The sequence below is a fragment of the Gracilinanus agilis genome, chromosome 3 (assembly GCF_016433145.1).
Source record: "Gracilinanus agilis isolate LMUSP501 chromosome 3, AgileGrace, whole genome shotgun sequence".
NCBI classification, from domain to species: Eukaryota; Metazoa; Chordata; class Mammalia; order Didelphimorphia; family Didelphidae; genus Gracilinanus; species Gracilinanus agilis.
In genome coordinates this window covers 310608814-310627440 of record NC_058132.1, presented here as the reverse complement: position 1 = coordinate 310627440, position 18627 = coordinate 310608814, and the positions used below count along the sequence as shown (strand labels likewise).

Below are 18627 nucleotides of genomic sequence, written 5' to 3'. Positions count from 1 at the left end.
CCCCCATTGCCCACCCTTACCAATCTTCCACCTATGAGACAATATACCGAAGTACAAGGGTTAAAAAAAAAAAAAGTCTCTATAGTTGATTCTACTTATTCTTCCTCTGATATATACTAGCTATATGATTTTGGGGGAGTTGCACTTTCTGATCCTCAATTTTCTTATCTGTTAAATGAGAACAATAGTACCTATAGATACTGTAAAGTTAGTTGTGAGGTCACTATCAGATAACATGAAAAGCACACAAAACAATAAACTATGCTATAAATATATTATTATCATTAGGTCCTTGAGTTGTACTTTCTGGTGCAGATTGGTGCCTCATATTGATTATCCTGTTTGTCTTCAACTGATGTCTGGCCTCTACTTTCTATCCTATTGTCTGACTTGATTCATTTCCTGGCTCATATCACTTGTGATCTTTGCTCTGTTGCTGTCCACGGTTCTGGTCTGACAAGAATTTTATTATACTTCCTTGTGGTTCTTCCTTGTTTTCATCCTGTTTAGCTAACGCATGGTCACCTCTCTTCCTGCTATGCCCATCTGAATAAACCCCTTATTAGAAATTTTTCCTAAAAGTCTCTCTACTTAATTGCATTCCAACATTTCTACTTATCATTTGATTTTGAGGAATGTTCCTTCTTTTCCATGTTGGTTTCAAGCAGCTGTGGATTCTGACTTCACTCTATCTGTTTATCCCTGTGTCAGTGGACCTGAATGGAGAAAGAGTGATCTCCCTTTCCACTTCTCCCAGGGGCTGTACCAGTTTCACCAAAACGGTCAATCACAAATCAGTCTATTGTCTACTTCAGGTAAAAGGTTTGTTGGGAGTAGAAGTAATAGGGCCAAGGGGTTTACAGCTGGAAGGGTAGAAGTCATCTAGTCTACCCCTTCCTTCCTTCATGGAATCATAGATCCAGAGAGGGCAAGGATCTCAAAAGCCCTCTAGCCTTCAGTTTACTAAAGAAGAAAAAGGGACCCCGATAAATGAGGTGGCTTGTTCAAGTTCATATATGTAATGATTAGCAGAACTTGGCTTTAAATAAAGGCCTATTGACTTAAAATCACAGAATCTCAGGTTAGGCCATCTAAGTCCAACTTGTTCCTGACTGAGAAGTATTATTTTCTTTCCATCATATCACGATGGTTGAAACCATGGATAAAAGCATTTTGGGGGGGTGGGAGTTGGCATAGGATCTTAAGCATTTTTTCTTAAGTATTTTAAAGTGTAGAAGAAATAAATAAGAATCATCTTTAAAATGTAGATATATATTGGAAAAAAAACTCCCAATAGAAGTATTTTAAAAGAGTGGGATAGACTAGAGTGGGAGGAAAGGCAAGGAATCTGCAATTTGGCTAGGTGGGTGGCTGCTGCCCAAGGGACTGGGTTGTAAGGGACTCTAGTTTTTAGAGAAAACCATAGAAAATGGAAGAGAGAAACAGGAAAATGTGGGTGGTCACAAGGTCTTGAAAAAAAAGCTGAGATGGAGGATGCTGAATTGAATTGATGATGGATGTGAAGATAGGGGCCGAGGAATAGCCCCACTGTCAGAAAGAAAATAAAGAACTTTATTATATAGCACCAGAAAGGGAGAAGCCAGGTGGTACCTCAAAGTAGGACTGGAAGGTGTACTAAAAAACACATAATTTAAAGGTCAGACCCTAGAGGAAAGACCTTCAGACTAATTTTGTTTTTTAAACCTGAGTTATCATCATAAGTGAGACAGAGGGGGCAGCTGGGTAGCTCAGTGGAATGAGAACCAGGCCTAGAGATGGGAGGTCCTAGGTTCAAATCTGACCTCAGACACTTCCCAGCTGTGCGTCCCTGGGCAAGTTACTTGACCCCCATTGCCTACCCTTACCACTCTTCTGCCTTGGAGCCAATACACAGTATTGACTCCAAGATGGAAGGTAAGGGTTTAAAAAAAAAGTGAGACAGAGTTTTGTAACTAAATCATATTAAATTGGAGCTCAGGAGTTGATAGCAGATAAAGGATCTTAGATTTTGAGATTGAAGAGACCTTAGAAGCTATCTAGTTTGGCACACTTATTTTACAGATTAGGAAACTGAGATGCAGAGAGCTTCTGTGATCTTCCCAGGGTCATATAGGTGGCAAATCCAGGATTCAAACTTGACTGCAAGTTCAATGCTGTCCACTATACTAAAATATATTTTGTATTTTGAGATTCCCTAAAGCTGAAGTAAAATTTAGCTGTCCAAACTATGTGTTATACTCTTATTAATGATTTGGCAGAAATATTCCCATCATTCCACCTGTGCTTTTCCCATTTATCTTACAATTTGTCTGCAGTTAATCACAATGAAAATCCTTAAGAAACCAAAAAGGATTCTTACTTAAGGGACATTAGGGAATGGGGCTAGTTAACTAGAAATTGGCTTAGGTACACAAAAAGGGAAGGGGGACAAATGCCTAGTCCAGAGATGACACCAAAGAAAAAGAGGGAGAATGGGCTATCCCATGAAATAAGAATAAATTATAAGTTGGTTAAGGACTAAAAAAGTCCAAGATTGTACCATTGGAAAGAATATGTCCCCAAAGCACTATATTATTACCTTGCTGCATGATGTAGTACAAAGACCTTTAGAACTGGGAATCAGAAGACCTTTGATTATAGCACTTCCAGCTTAAGAGTTGTGTGACCTTGGGCAAGTCTATCTCTTTGAATCCAAGTCTCCTTCCCTACAAAAGTGGAAATAATTTATGCACTATCTTCCTCCAAGGGTTGTTATAGAGATCAAAAGATAGTGTGCATAAAATGCCTTGAAATAGTAAAGTGTCTTATAAAGGTCAGCTATTTATTATTATTTCACTGTTTTCATACTGTATTATTATATGTATATACTCACATATATGTCACAGATGTAACATGAAAAGCAATGTGCCACCTCCTTTCCTTTACAAATGCTATTACACTATTATGCAAATGCATTAAACTATTTAAGGACATATGGCAAAGTATGGTTGCCCTCCATGATATCCATCTTTAAAAATTAGGGACATTTTCCTAACATTCCTAGACTCACTCTGTCTCTGTTTCTCACCTTCCATCTTAGAATCAATACTGGGTATTGGTTCCAAGGCAGAAAAGTGGTCAGGGCTGGGAAGTGGGGATTAAGTGACTTGCCCAGGGTCACATAGCTAGGAAGTATCTGATACCAGAAATGAACCAGGTCTTTGGTCCTGGCTCTTAATATACTGAGTCACCTAGTTGCCGCCCCCCCCCCCCCCGCCCCAGCCTCTCTTAATAATTCAATGTGGACATTAACCATGCTTCCCGGACCCATTTCTGTTTATAGCTTGGGACATTTATGAGGATCATGAGGTTCATAGTCTTACTTGTTTTATATACTGGCAAACCTGCCTTTTTAAAGTTTCAATTCACATTCATATACTTTAAGTTTTGGTGTCTAAGACATTTGCATCCTTTTCGTTTCTTGGGATACTATACCTGATAGTGTAGTAGAGAGGACCTAGAAGCATAAGACCAAAATTCAAATCTGGCCTCCGTCATTTATAGCTGTGTGAACCTGAGTAAGTCACTTAACCTTTACTGTCTTAGTTTTCTCAACTGTAAAATGGGGATAATAATAGCACGTACCTCCCGGAATTGTCATGAGGATCAAATGAGATATTTGTCAAAAGCATTCCCCAGCACACAATAAGTATTATGTAAATGCTTTCATCCCCTTCTCTTTCCTTCTGTCCCCTCTCAAGCCAACATTTTGTAAATGAATGAGTTTTACCAAAAGGCCGAGAAAAGTCCCATTCTTGGCTCATAGCTTTGAAGCTCTAGGGCAATGATTCCCAAAGTGGGTGCCACCGCCCCCTAGTGGGTGCTGCAGTGATCCAGGGAGGTGGTGATGGCCACAGGTGCATTTCTCTTTCCTATTAATTGCTATTAAATTAAAAATAAATTAATTTCCAGGGGGCTAAGTAATATTTTTTCTGGAAAGGGGGAGGTAGGCCAAAAAAGTTTGGGAACCACTGCTCTAGGGATTTAACTGAATGAGGAGGATAGCCCATTTTAGTAGAAGGAATGCTGGTCTGGCCACCAGGAGACCCAGGTTGGTTTTGCTGTCTTCCTTGGCTTCAGTTTCCTTCTCTTTACAAAGTGGGTAGATGAACTCTCAGGTCCTTTCGAGCTTTAAGATTCTACTAATTGACATAGCCATCAAAACTGATTATAAAACTCCATTTGAGTTTAGGACTAGCCCCTGATGAGCCACCAAGCTCTCAGTTGCAGGAACAAAATTGGCTCACCAATATTCCCGTTTAGAACATTTCTTTGGCTAGAAAACAATGTCAATATCAATTTGGCCAAGAAAAAATACAGTCTCATTTCATTTCAAATGCAACAAATTTACTGTCCTGGTTTTCATTAGCTACTGTCAAGGAGGAAGCAGACAGACAAAATAAATTATGAAAAAAATTATTTTTTTTAATGTACAAAAAGAGTTATTTACAAGTTGAGTGTGTCATTTCAATTTGTAGGATGTAGAAAACAGCTAAAAATGTTTCTGAGATATAAATCTGACCCAACATTCACCTACAGTATTTTTAGTAATGGTGTCTTCTATACAGAATATATACAAGTCAGGGATGGTTATCATAATACTATCTCAGTAAATGAGTGAACACCATTAGGAAGCCACAGACTCTTCGGGACCTTCGGGACATCCACGATTTGTGCATTTAGAGCTGACCTTTGAAAAGCAAAAGAGTTCAGGGTACTGTATTATAGTGAATCCCAGGTCTGAACATTCTGACCTCTGTCCACTGAACCCCCTCAGCAGTCAAGAGGCATGAAAGGCCTAAGTCATGTCAGATGCTGGGAGAATATCTCAAATCATTGATAACAGCGGAGTAGCGGGTTTGATTTTGACTGCTGCAAACCCCATTACAAAAGGTGGGGGGAAATGAGAGTTACCCCTTGAAATCCAAGCTCCAAATGCATTCTTCATATTCCAAGTTGGGCCAAACCACTCTGAGCAGGAGAATTTAGTGAGAGTCCCTCATTGCTCAGAAGGGCTGGTCCAGTCCAGCCCCTCAGCTGGCATACCATGCAATTCCTTTATGAATGAATGGGAGAAGGGAGAAGGAAGGGGTATCTTGGAGGTACTGCAGGTACAGCCCATTTGTAACTCAGCTGAGAGTAACGAGCACTGTCAGAGGATGGGACACTATCCTTCTGCCGGGAGAATAAGTGCCCTTCAGAGACCTGGGGGGAAGGGCTGGGACAGAGCTCTGTAGCATTTTTCATAGCAAAGCAAGAGAATAATGTATTCGAAAACATAGAAGCTTTTGGTAAATGCATATTTCTCTCTTTCCTGACATCAGACTTTTAGGAAGGCTCCTGATATTCTGCTTGAGGAGGTGGGCAATCTGAGGAAGGAAAAAGAATGGGTCTCAACCAATGGTGGGTATCAGTGCCCCTACCTTTGGCAAGTACAGTCTCAATGTTTTAGACCAAGTCTGGTCTGTCCTCAATGTATAGTATCACCATTGCCCTAGAGGTATATAAAAATGAGCGTTCTTCTTCGGGATGGGGTTCATTTTAAATACAACGTCAACCACACTGTAAACACGATCTGGATACAAGGGGGCCATCATTCTGGACTCAGCCCATGTATGTGTCGTTCTAAGAACACTGCCATATTTTATTTATTAATATACACATATCTTACAGAGATTGCAGGCCCTATGTTTTGATGCCTTCCCTACTGAACACCATAGCACAGTAAGGCACTTTTTGAGTGGCTGGATGGAATTGATGGTTTCTCCTCTGTGGCAGGGTACTTAAAGTTCTACTACAGTATTCTTAAAGAAGGACTGAGGAGGGGAATGGGGAGTGGGGAGGGACTGCTTTCCCTCATTGGCACCATAAGGAAAATATAATCTCATAGGAGCTAAGACGTGCATTATGGCTTTCAAATTCAGACCAAAATGCAAGTCCCCTTCCTCCTCCCCAAATTTGCTTGGAAAGCAGGTTAGGGAACAGCTTTTGGCTCGTGAGAAGTTTTCATTAGCCAAATGACACAAGGGAGGCAGCCAGAGTATAGTTGTGCTATTTACATGGAAGGCCTGAAACTGCTTGTAGGAGTTTCCCTGCTTTCCCTCCCTCTTCTCTATTGTGACATTTCTCAGTGCTCTGTAAAATAAGCCAAAAGATGACTAGAGACACACCACAGAGGTATAAAAAAAAGATGCCTCTATAGAGTTCGTGAAGTCTGTACAGATAATTTGTTAAAATCCCTTTCATGTATTTAATACTTGTTGGAAAAAAAATCTCCATTCTCTAGGAAGTGATTATTTTTCAAAAGCACATTCATCAGATTGCTTGGCAAACAGCCCCTCCCTCCATGCCTCCTTGTGCTTTGTGTTAAGACATCATGTTCAGGAACTTGCTCTCTTCTGCTAATGTCGTTAGCATGGAGCTCATGTCCCCAATAGCCATATTGCTGATCCCTGCTGGGATGGAGGGCAGGGTCAAGGAGTTCCGTGGAGTTGTGAGGCGGGAGGAGTTCTGGGAGAGATTCTGCAGAATGCTGGGGCTCAAGGTTCCCGACATTAGGCTCGAATGGTCACCATCATCCATGATGGCATCAAAATCGATCTGGGGGGGCTCCAGGAGCTGGGAATCCACAGTGCTCGATACCTGATTGGCCCCTGGAGAGGCCATGGCATGTGGCTTGATGCTATTCAATGGACACTGCTGCTGCTGCTGCTGCTGCTGTTGCTGTTGCTGCTGCTGCTGCTGTTGTTGTTGCTGTTGCTGCTGTTGTTGCTGCTGCTGTTGCATTACCCGGCAGTCCACATGGTTCTCAAAGTTTCCATTCTGTTCATACATGTGAATCTGCCCATAGTAGTACATCATGCTGTTATCCCGGGGCCCGTTGGCATTCTGTTGCTGCAGTTGCTGCTGCTGCTGCTGCTGCTGTTGTGGTGAGACCATGTCATTTATTGATTTGGGAATAGCCTCCCCAGTCTCCTGGCCAGCTGTGCCAGTGGCCATAGGGTATGTTGCGGCCCTCATGTAGCCCAGCTGTTGTGAAGAGCGGACTCCACGGTGTCTGCTAGCTGGGCTCGGCTCCGGGGGTGGACGTGGCTGTACCAGGCCCGGGCCAAAGTTCTGTCCCACTGACCCTATCATGTTCTGCTGAGGGTCAACAAAATTGGGTTGGTGGGAAGTCAGAAGAGATGGGGACTGGTGGTAACCCTCCTGACTCATGGAGGGTGGCAGATGATGGTTCTGCTGTGAGTAGTTCTGCGGGCTCACCATGTGCATGGCTGGATTGGGCAGTGGGTGCTCCCTTCGGTTGTTTACCATCAGGGAAGGGTCAGAGGCAACATCCATTTGCTGAGGGAGCCCCAGATGGCCTGTCTTGACTCCCAGATTGCTACAAGAGGGGGAGAGCTGGTTCATGTCCCCACCCATTGTGTTTGGGCTCAGCATGGGATGAGGCTGGTTGTACGCTGCTGCGTCAGGGCTTAAGTCTGGGTTCATGTTGGGGCAGGGATTAGCCTGGAGGGGTTGTCGGACCTGCATGTAATTGACCCTTGGTCCAGGAACGACCCCATTTCTTGGAAGGAGGTTGGACTGAGTGCTATCCAGATTGCTGGGGCTTGTCTGCATGACCTGCTGATTGTAGCTCTGGTACTGCCCAAAGGTCTGCTTCTGGTGTACCACAGCTAAGTTGCCCTGAGGAAACTGTTTGGCCTGCTGGTTGGAAAGAACGTCTACAGAGCCTGAGCTTACCTCATTCCACTGTACTGGCATATTGTTTTTGTTCAGGTTGGTGGGGGCGCCATAGCCAAGCTGGCAATCAGCCAACATGGGTGCTGGCTGGCTCCCATTAGAGTTGGACGCAGCCATCCTGCGGGGGCCGTGGAGGCCTGGGCTCGGCAGCTTCAGGCTCCCGGGGAAACCCGGGGCCTCTCCATGGTATGCCAGGGAATTACTCTCTTCAGCGGCACCAGTGCTTTGTGATTTGATATACTGCACCACGTCGTCCGGCAGCATGATGTCATCCTCCGCACTGGGGCCATCCCCCTCGACCACCATTGTTTCCATAGCAACGTTCTCACTGATGCTTGGAGGTCTGGGAGAATAAACGTGGCGGGCCAAGGTGCCATCTGAGCGGGTGTAATTCTGGAGGCTGAAATTCCTCCGCTCTGCACAGGGCGGCAGATGAGGTGGGTTCATGCTGTTGGTGCTATTGAAACGTTGTACCCGGGGGAGAGACAAAGGGTCGGCAGCCAGCCTCCTTACGGGGTCACTCGCTCGCCTTGTACCATTGCCCGTTACTTCGTGGGGGAAGGTAGGGGCAGCACCATATCCATATGATGGCCCATCGCTACCCCGCCTGGGCCCCAGAGGACGCTGGAAAGGGGGCAGCAGAGAGGACTCTGACGGATCAAGGAGAGACATTTTATTCTTCAGGCTCATCCTTTCCATGTTCGGGAGTGGAGTTGGCGGGGGACCCCCGGTGGCCGCAGCGTACTTGGCCTTCAGGCTGTACTGCTGGGCTGGGGTGAGGTTCAGCAGCCCCGGGGCTCCGCTGCACTGGCTGGCCTCGCTGGAGCGGCGGGAGGCATCGGTGGAGATGGGGTCGTAGGAGTCGGCGGAGCTGACGTTGTTGGGGCGGCTCCCAAATGGAGAAGCCTCGCTGGATCTGCGGCTAGAGAAGTACGGGGAGATGCCGGAGGAACGGCGGCTGACGGTGTAGGCTGAGCTGACGGTGCTGGTCGTGCTGTCCCTTCGCTCGTTCAGTTGGTTTAGCATGGTCACCTCATTCACTGACAGCTCCATGATCCGAGGGTTGGGCAGGGGTGCTGTGGGTCCACTGAAGTTTTCCATAATAGAGCCTAGGGGAAGGAAAACATAAAAAACCCAACTGGTAACGTCTGTTGTGAAGGACAGTGAATCTGGCAGAAAGAAAGGATCCTGGGCGAAGACGCAGGAAAACAGGGTTCTTGTTTTGGTCTGGTTATTAATTTGTTGTGGGACCTTGAGAAGGTCACCTGAGCTCTCTTTTCTTTACTTTCCTCATCTGTCAGCCTAGGAAAATACCTGCCCCAACTGCCTCACAGGGTTGTTTTTTTTTTTTTCATGAGATTCTGATGAGATAACAAATGTCAAAGCATTGTGGAAAGCGTAAAGTAGTGAGGTGTCCATCATTAGAAGTCTTCAAACAGAGACCGGATGATTAGTGATCAGGGATAAGGTAGAGTATTTTGGGGGGGGGTACGAACCACGTTAGAACATTTTCTAATTCTGAGGTCCTAGGATAGTAAATTAAAATCTCTCAGAAGCTAAAGAATTCTTATATCAGAAGAACCTGACCGTATGAAAGAATTCACTAGGAGCTTATTATGCTCTCCAGAAAGTGAATGGGAGAGGAGGTAGTCCACAACCTCAATGAGTAATGTCAACAAGTTAACAAGCATGTTACTTATTAATTATTATTATTCATTATTGTCTATATGTAGGAAGCAGTTAGGTGTAACCCCTAGTGCTTAACTGTTCTTCTGACTTGGAACCAATATTTAGTATTGATTCTAAGAAAAAAAAAATGTCTACCATGGATACAAAGAAAAAAAAATAGTCTGCTTTCAAGGAGCTCACAGTCTAATGAAGGAGGCAATAGGAAAACAGTTACTTACAAATAAGTTTTATAAAGGATAAATTGGAGGTGACTTCAGAGAGAAAGCACTAAAATGAGATGGGTTAAGGAGGTTTCTTGTGGAAGGTGAGACTTTTAACTAGAACTCGACGGAAGCCAAGAGGTAGAGATAAGGAGAGAGTGTTCCAGGCATGGGGGTCAGCCAGTGAAAATGACCAGTCAGAGAGATGGAGTGCCTGATAGAAATATCATCAAAGAGGCCAATGTCACTGGATTTCAGATTACATGGAGGGGAGTAAGGTTAGCAGAAAGACTGTTGTTCGGTTGTTTCTGTTGTGTCCAGTTTTTCATGACCCAATTTGGAGTTTTCTTGGCAAAGATTCTGGAGTGGCTTACCATTTCCTTCTCCAGCTCATTTTACAAATGAGGAAACTGAGGCAAATGGCTTTAAGTTATGTTCCCAAGGGTCACACGGCTAGGAAGTATCTGAGGCCAGATTTGAAATCAGGAAGATGAGTCTTCTTGAAAGAAAGGATCCTGGCCTAATAATCAGGAAAACAGGGGCCTCGTTTTGGTCTGGTTATTTATTTGTTGTGGGACCTTGAAAATGTCACCTGAGCTCTCTTTTCTTTACTTTCCTCATCTGTCAGCCTAGGAAAATACCAGGACCAGTGCTTTATCCACTGTATCATCTAGCTGCTCATAAATAGAAAAGTAGGATGTACATATAAGCATATTAAAGGACCTTAAAGATTATTTGATATAATCTCTCATTTGAGGAATGATAGAGAAATATATGAATTCCCATGAGATAGGAAGCCGAGAGAGAGAGAGAGAGAGAGAGAGAGAGAGAGAGAGAGAGAGAGAGCGCAATATTAGAACCTCGATTTCCTGACTCCTATTCCTGTGATCATGTGTCTCTATCATGATGTCCTTTCCTAGGGTGCAAGTCATGCTTGGGTTGACAGCTTACCATTTCCCGGAATAGGAGGCAGCTTGGTGTTTCGGACTTGAGGAGCTGGGTTTGCCCACGAACAGGAATCCTTGACTGTCTTAAGCTTCTCCTTCTTGAGCTGTTCAAGCCTTTGCATGGTTGTCATGTGTTTGCGCAGCTGCAGGCTGACTGCTGATGTGCCGGAGGGGACGGTCGAGTCAGCGACAGGAGCGTTGTCATCTAATGTCGTCAGGTCTCCCAGGCTACCCCCGCTGTGCATGGTCATCTCTACTCCACTGTCATTGTTGTTGGCGCTGCCGAGGGGTGAGGGCTCACTGCTACAGGATGACTGGCCCCCGGGGCTGGACTGATACAACTGAGGGAAAATAGACCAGAGGATTGTGAGCTAGTTAATCAAGGATCAGTCCTGGACTGCTAAAAACCAGAGGCAAACTCTCATGCCAGGGTATCTATTGGCTCACAAGTATACATGTGGACAAACTCCCAGGAGAACTTGCTGAGGGCAGAGAGAGCTGTGATCTTTTTCTTCTAGCTCTTCTAAAGCTTATTATCTACATATAATCTAGCTATTGGTTGTATATTTTGTCTTTTATAAGTGTTTCATCTCTATTGGTTTTTTGAAATTTAGATTTACCCAGCTAACTCCTTCCCTCCCCCGCCCCATTAGAGAAGGCATCATTAGACAAAAAAGATACATGTATACACAAAACTATATCTTATTTATTTCTATTTATCAGTTCTCTCTCTGGAGGTGGACATATACAAGTCATTCTTCAAATAAGACCTCTATTTGTTTTATCTCCAACCAAACCATCAGTTTCTCGAGGGCAAGGATTGTGCCTTTTCCTCCCCATGAATTTTATACAGTGATTAGGATAATCTTCAACCCATAAGAAGGGCTAACTGGACACTTGTTATCCTTCAAGTCTAAGCAATGTTTACTAAGAATCTCAGTACTTACTACTTCTCCTTGGCTGACTGGTAGCTGCTATTGATCTCTTGGAACACTAGCTCTCCTCTCTTCCTGGCTTCCCTGCTGTGGCACTGATGGATGTTGAATAGAGGGAATAAGCTGGCTTGTGGTTTGGGGTCACTCTGGACTTTGTTTTTGCTTTCCCTGCTGCTATGGGAGGGACTGCTGTGATTACTGAGCTGAAGCTGGCACTCTCTGTGGCAGAAGGCATCCTATACCAGAAAAGCCAGCTCAGCTACATTCTGCACATTTGGCTTCCTATTGCCCACCTCATGCTCCAGAGGCCCTGAACTAAAAGGGCAAGGTCTCTGAGTCTACTGAACAGAGACTACAATAATTAGTGGGGATTAACAGCATCTCTTATGATTGTTTAAGAATCAGCAGTTAGAGATTCAGCTCCTTCCTCTGTTGATCAATCAACTGACAAAAATGCACAATGAAGTGCCAGGCAAGGTGCTAAATGCTGGGGATACAAAGGCAAATGCTAAAAATTCTTTGCCGTGAAAGGGTTTGTATACTGTTAGAGAAATAATAGGCAAATAAATGGGCATATTGGAAATATGCTGAAAATAGAAGAGGATTTTGAAAAGGAGAACTCTTAGGAAATGAGGGAAGGCTTCAAGGAGAAGAAACTCTTCTACTCTTTGAGCTAAGTCATAAAGGAGATGAAGGACTCGGAGGCACTGGAGAGGAGGGACAGTATAGCATGCCTGTGGAGCAGCCAGGGCAAAGGCATGGAGACAGAGAATGGAGTCTGGTGTATGGGAAATGATGAGAAAGCTGGATTACTCCATGGAGAGGTGAGGAGAAATAATTCCTTGTTTTTATGAGGGAAGGGGAGGTTCTCTTGAAGGGATACCCAAATAAAGAGAATAAGATTTTAACTTATGTTCCCCTCTGCTGCCTCTAATTTCAAGGCGTCAAACAGATTAATAAAATAATCCTTTGCGATAACACCCCCTCACACACACATTCTACCAACTTCCAGGATATCACATCTAAGGTACAGACAGCACTCATGCCATAGCCTAACACAAAGGGATACTCTGCTCACCTTAGTACCGACTATCCTTAGAGAGGTATAGTAAGGAAAAGAAGAGGAGACAAAGAACAAGTGGTTAGAATTAAGGAGTCACTGTTGGAAGTTAATTATGCAGCAAATGAAAAAAAGAGCAGATACAAAGTTCCTATGATATTCAAAACCATCCAAACATCATCCAATGAGACATGGGGGAGGCAGCTATTTCTAGGTGTTTTGGCTTATCCCTCACTGTTACACCCACATGGTCTTCTCAGGCTACTTGCCTGGCCAGGGAAATCTAGCAGTTGGTTTTTTGTTTTTTGATTAATTGGGTCCATGTCCCCCAAAATGATGATCCACTGGGGGTTGAGACTTACCAATTGGTTTTATAAGTCAAGGTTGTTAAAAGAGAAGAAATGGGGCTTGTTGGTGAGTGAGGGGATGGATCACAATATGGAATTGACCTACAGCAGTGATGGGCAAACTAAGGCCTGCGGGCCAGATGCGGGCCCCCTGAAATGTTCTATCCCGCAGTGTGACATTATTCCTAATCTGATGAATCCAATGAGTAGGATACAATACAATGAAACTTCAAAAAGAGTTGCCTTAGAAACAGACTAACAAATGAGCATTTCCTTTCCATTGGCCCCCTCTTTAAAAAGTTTGCCCATCGCTGTCCTAGAGTGATCTCTGACAGATTTTTAACCAAAACTCATAGGTTTCAGACTGGTCTATGATAGTTGAGGACAGAACTACCCTGAATTGTGTTGCTCAGCTTTGTGATCTGGCCAGGCAGAGGGAAAAGCACAGAGGATCTGAGGAGAGTAGGGTGAAAGGACTACACTGACACTTACCACTGAGTTCTCTGTCTTAATGGCCTTGACATGCAGGCAGTCCTCCACTGCCTGGTTAGTGCTGTTTGCTTCGGCATTTTCCTCCAGCTCCCCTCTGCCCTGTTTGGCACTTGCTTCATTATCACCATTCTCCTTGAGTGGAGGCGCCCTTGGGTGGACATCATTGCGCTGCTTCTTGGTGACATGGGCATCAGGACCATGTACTGTCTTCACATGTTTCCTGAGAGAACTGGGGTCTGTGTATCGCTTAGTACAACCAGGGATCTTGCAGATGTAGGGTTTCTGGGGGAGAAAAAGAGTCTTCTGTTAATGAAACAGGACATTGTTATATTCTAGTGATGTTTTATTGAGATTCCCAACAATATTGTTGTTGTTTTCCACATTTGGAATATTCTCCCCTCACTTTTCTGAATTCAAGCCATACTCCATGAGATGATCATTCATGACTCTGTTTCTTGTCCTTTTTGAATGTATTATATAGTACTTAAGGTCTAAACCACACAATTATAACAGGATTGTATAATGCCTTATATGTTTTCTTGTTTTGTATATGTATATCTTGTCATGCCAACTATGGTGTCATTTTTCAACAAGAACAGTATTTTTTACTTCTTTATTACTGTCCTCTAGTGCCGCTGTGCCTTCCCACCCCCCCACCCCCCATCACATATTGCAGCTTTGGGAACAAAGAAGACACTTAACAAATAGTTAGGTAGAAGAAAAGAGGGAATTTGGATGCTCATGAAGAAATATTCCAGATGTATTCTCATAATATACAGATGACCAGGATTACAGCAATAATCATGTAATCAATCAAAAGAATTCAATGTCTATTATGTCTTAGGTACTGGGCTGGGAACAGGAGATGCAAAAACAAAAATGAAATCATCCTTGTCCTCTACAGACAGTCAAAGCCTAAGCTTCAAACCACCAAGTCTTATAACTTGCCAGATTTGGTCATACTATACCCCCAAAGGCAAAACATATAGTCCCTCTAATCCTACCAACCTCTTCATTTTACAGAGGAGGAAATTTCAGCCAAGTGACTTGTTTGGGAACATACATCAAACTAGTGACAGAACTATGTCTGGGATCCAGATCCCTTGTCACTAGTCTAGTGAGCTTTTCACTATTCCAAGATCCAGGCCTGCTACATTTATTCTTTACTACTGCAATACCTTTTTCTCTTTCTCAAAATTTTCATGACATTTGACGATTTAGCAGTTTTGGGAAATAATAATATTATATTTGTTTAGTGGTAGAAATGCTAAAACTCATGAGTGGTTCACCCACCAAAATCTGTCAAGTGGTCATTTCTAGGAAAGAGGTGTCCAACTCATGGCCACAAGTCACCAAACTCTGAAATATGGCCTCAATTCGATTAAAATCTAAGGGAAACATTTAATAAAAATGAATAAAAACATAATACAATGTAGATAAGGTTCATTTGTGCTTTTCTAAGTCAATATTACTTTCTTTTTTAAAAAAAACCTTCACCTTCTCTTAGAATTGATACTAAGTATATACATTCCAAGGCAGAAGAGTGATAAGGGGCTAGGAAATTGGGGTTAACTGACTTGTCCAGGATCACACAGCTAGGAAGTATCTGAAGCCAGATTTGAGCCTAGGATTTCCCATCGCTAGGCCTGATGCTCTATCCACTGAGCCACCTAGCTGCCTCCCAATATTCATTTCTGTTTGACTTTGACCTCACTATTCTAGGGTATCAATGTATGAACATTTTAAATTAGAATGTAAGCTCTCTGAACAAATGACAAAATATTTATTAAATATTTTTTAATGTCAGACACAATGTGAATGCACATAGTAAAATAAGAGACCATCTTTACACTTAAGAAACTTACATTCTAATAGGGAAAGACAACCCTCTAGGGGAGGGGTGACAAGGGAAGCATATTTTGTTCCTAGGAGGTAGAAAGCTGGAGGTGGGGAATATGAGGGTGGCAATCAGATGATCAGAGGTGTTGTGAGGGATGGCTAAATATGATGTGAAATTAACTCATGGTCTGTTGTCTAGGACTAGCCATTGATAGTGTGGCCTAAGTTGCCCTTGCTTGCATGTATTTCTTGAGGAAAGAAACAGTTTCATTTTTGCCTAAATAGTACATGGATCATATTTTCACCTTACCTTGAAAGAATAAGATTTCCTTAAAGAGAACTCCCAATGAGGGGACTATTAGGACCAAGGTAGCTCAGTATAAAATTGGCAACTCAGAATTTTAAAGAGCTTGAGATATGGCAAAATTGGGACATTAATACACTGCTGGTGGAGTTATGAATTGATCCAACCATTGTGGATGGCAATTTGGAAATACACCCAAAGGACTTTAAAAGAACATATGCCCTTTGATCTAGCAATACCACTAATAGGTTTGTACCCCAGAGAGATAATAAAAAGAGGTTGTACAAAAATATTCATAGTTGCACTCCTTGTGGCAGAAAAAAATTGGAAAATGAGGGGGTGTTCATTGGCTGGGGAATGGCTGAACAAATTGTGGTATATGATGGTGATGGGATACTATTGTACTGTAAGGAATGATGGACTGGAGGATTTCTATAAGAACTGGAATGACCTACATGAACTGATGCAGAGTGAAATAAGCAGAACCAGGAGAACATTGTACACAGAAAGTGAAACACTGTGGAATGATCGAATGTAATGGACTTCTCTACTTGCAGCAATGCAATGACACAGGGCAATCCTGAGAGACTTAGGAGAAAGAACACTATCCACATCAAATGAAAGAACTGTGGGAGTAGAAATGCAGAAGAAAAACATATATCACTTGTTTATATGGTACACAATTTGAGGTGTTGGTTCAAAAGATTCCTCTACTACAAAAATGAATATGGAAATAGGTATCAAGTGATAACATTTGTATAACACAGTGGAACTGCTTGTCAGCTGGGGGGGAGGGAAGAGGGGAAGGAGAGAAAATGAATCATGTAACCATGGAAAAATATTTTTAAAAATAAAATATAATAATAAACAAAAAAAAGAGTTTGCCTGAGGGGCCCTGGGAAGTTAAGTGATTTGTTCATGGTCACACACATGATATGTGTCCTAGGGAAGTCTCAACCTAGGTCTTACCTCTGAGGCCAACTACCACTATTCACTGAAGCACACTGTGCACATAGTAGGTACTTAATAAATGTTTGCTGAATTGAATGAATTCCTAACCCAGGCTTTCCTTGGGGGGGAAAATGACCTTTTTTTAAGGTCCTCCACAATAGGTTTCACATGATATATCAAATGTTTTCCCTCATTATTTCTTCCAAATATGACTTCTAGAGATTCATGAACCAGACACAGTAAGTCACAGGTCTTAAAGGATGGGTAGTATTTATGCCATAGAAAATAAGGGAAAAAGCAGTCTAGGGATAGAGAAGGGCATAATACAAAAAAAAGCAGATGTAGGAATGTGCATGGCAAGTTTGGGAAAACATAAACATTTTATCATATTTCTGCTACAGAACCTTGGCAGATTCTCTAGGATGGTTAATGGAGGGAGTAGTTGGAGACAAGGCTGGAAAATTCAGGTTGGGGAGTTTGTCCAATGTGCAAGCAAGAAAGCAAAGGTTTTCACTTGACATGACCCAGAGAGAAAGAGGTGTCTGGGGCTTGGTAAATGTCAAGAGCTATTCTTAATATAGTTGGTCTCATAGAAGGTGATCATTCATGTTGGTATTTATGATGTGTGGGTTTTGGTTAATTGAGAAATTCCATTGCTGTTGCCAGATCTTTTCATTAAAGTCAAAAATTCAGGTAATGAGCACATCGGAACTGCTTATGGGAGTCATTAAAATATTCCAGGGGAGAAAATGGTGACATGTGGATTCTCTGAAAAGAAGAAACATTTTCAGGACTGATCACTCCTCTGATTTCTAATTCTTGCTAAAGCTCTGGCTCTTTCTGGTAGAGGCTTAACTCAGGCTGCTGGGTATATTCATACAGTGACCTAAGTGTCTTGACATGTTCGCAGACAACTGAAAGGAGAGCTTTAGACCTAAAACATGAGTACCCAGGATGAGCTCAGTAACATAATCCTTGAGAGTAAAGATCTAAGCCCCAACAACTATGATATTAATGCCACATAGCCACCTGTGGCTGACATTCTTTGCATCTGTTTGCCAAGTGCTTCCAATTTCTTGGTCTCTTTCTTTTTGTCTTGTAGAAAAATAATAACAATGCTCTGCAATTGTCTTATCTTTTAATTTTTCCAAATGCATTATTTCCTTTGACTCTCACAACAATCTTCTAAAGTAGGTAAGGCAAATATTATTATGCCCATTTGATAAATAAGAAAACTCAGACCCAAAGAGAGGGAAGGATTTGCTTTATTTTACCCAGATAGTTAGGGTATGGAAAGCCGGCCTCAGAACTGGGAAGATCTAGGTTAAGGACTCCTCCTGACTAATAGAAATAATAATAATGATAATTGACATTAATATTGCACTTGTGCCAGGTACTACACTAAGCATTTTACAATTATTATCTCATTTGACCTTCACAACAACCCTATAATGTAAGTGCTATTATTATCCCCATTTTACAGATGAGAAAACTGAGGCAAACAGGAATTAAGTGACCCAGGGTCATATAATTTCTAAATGTCTGAGTTTGGATTTGAATTTAAGTCTTTCTGAGTTCACTTATACTGGATATATGACCTAGGGCAAGTAACTCATTAACTCTCAGTGTGCTGGGCAAATCTCTGATCATAAGCCCCAAAAAGGTGCTGATCTGTATTGGTAGAAGGGGGTGCCTCAACCTATGATTCCCTATCCCAATGACATCACAGTCCAGATTCCATTCCCTATGACTGTAAAACACACAAATCAAACCTCTATCAGAATTTACAAAAATCTTTCCCAGCTATTACTGTAATACTTTACCTGAGCCTTCTGGTTCCAAGTCCAGGCCTTCTATCAAAGCTTCCTAAATGGATTTATATTATACATATATGCCTTCTTCCTACTATGATGCCTCATCCTAGCATGGGCATGAACCTTATCTCTCAACTGGTAAGCCAGGAGAGGAATACCGATGGTAAGCTCTGCAAACCAGAGGAGGCTTTAAATGGGCCACAATATCTACTGCTTCCAAGAATTAGCTTAGCTAAGGGCATTAAAGCTTTTCACAACAGGGCTGTT

The 18627-nt window shown here is 42.6% G+C and overlaps 1 protein-coding gene across 1 annotated transcript in view; it reads right to left on the bottom strand.

Moving 5' to 3' along the window:
* Window positions 1-6405: 6405 nt before the first annotated feature.
* Window positions 6406-18627, bottom strand: part of GLI2 (GLI family zinc finger 2) — a 414185-nt gene continuing 401963 nt past the window's right edge. The window contains exons 12-14 of the mRNA XM_044669930.1: window positions 13453-13734; window positions 10623-10959; window positions 6406-8891 (exon numbers count right to left, since the gene is read on the bottom strand). Coding sequence (XP_044525865.1) covers window positions 6406-8891; window positions 10623-10959; window positions 13453-13734 — 3105 coding nt within the window. The remainder of the gene's footprint in view (window positions 8892-10622; window positions 10960-13452; window positions 13735-18627) is intronic.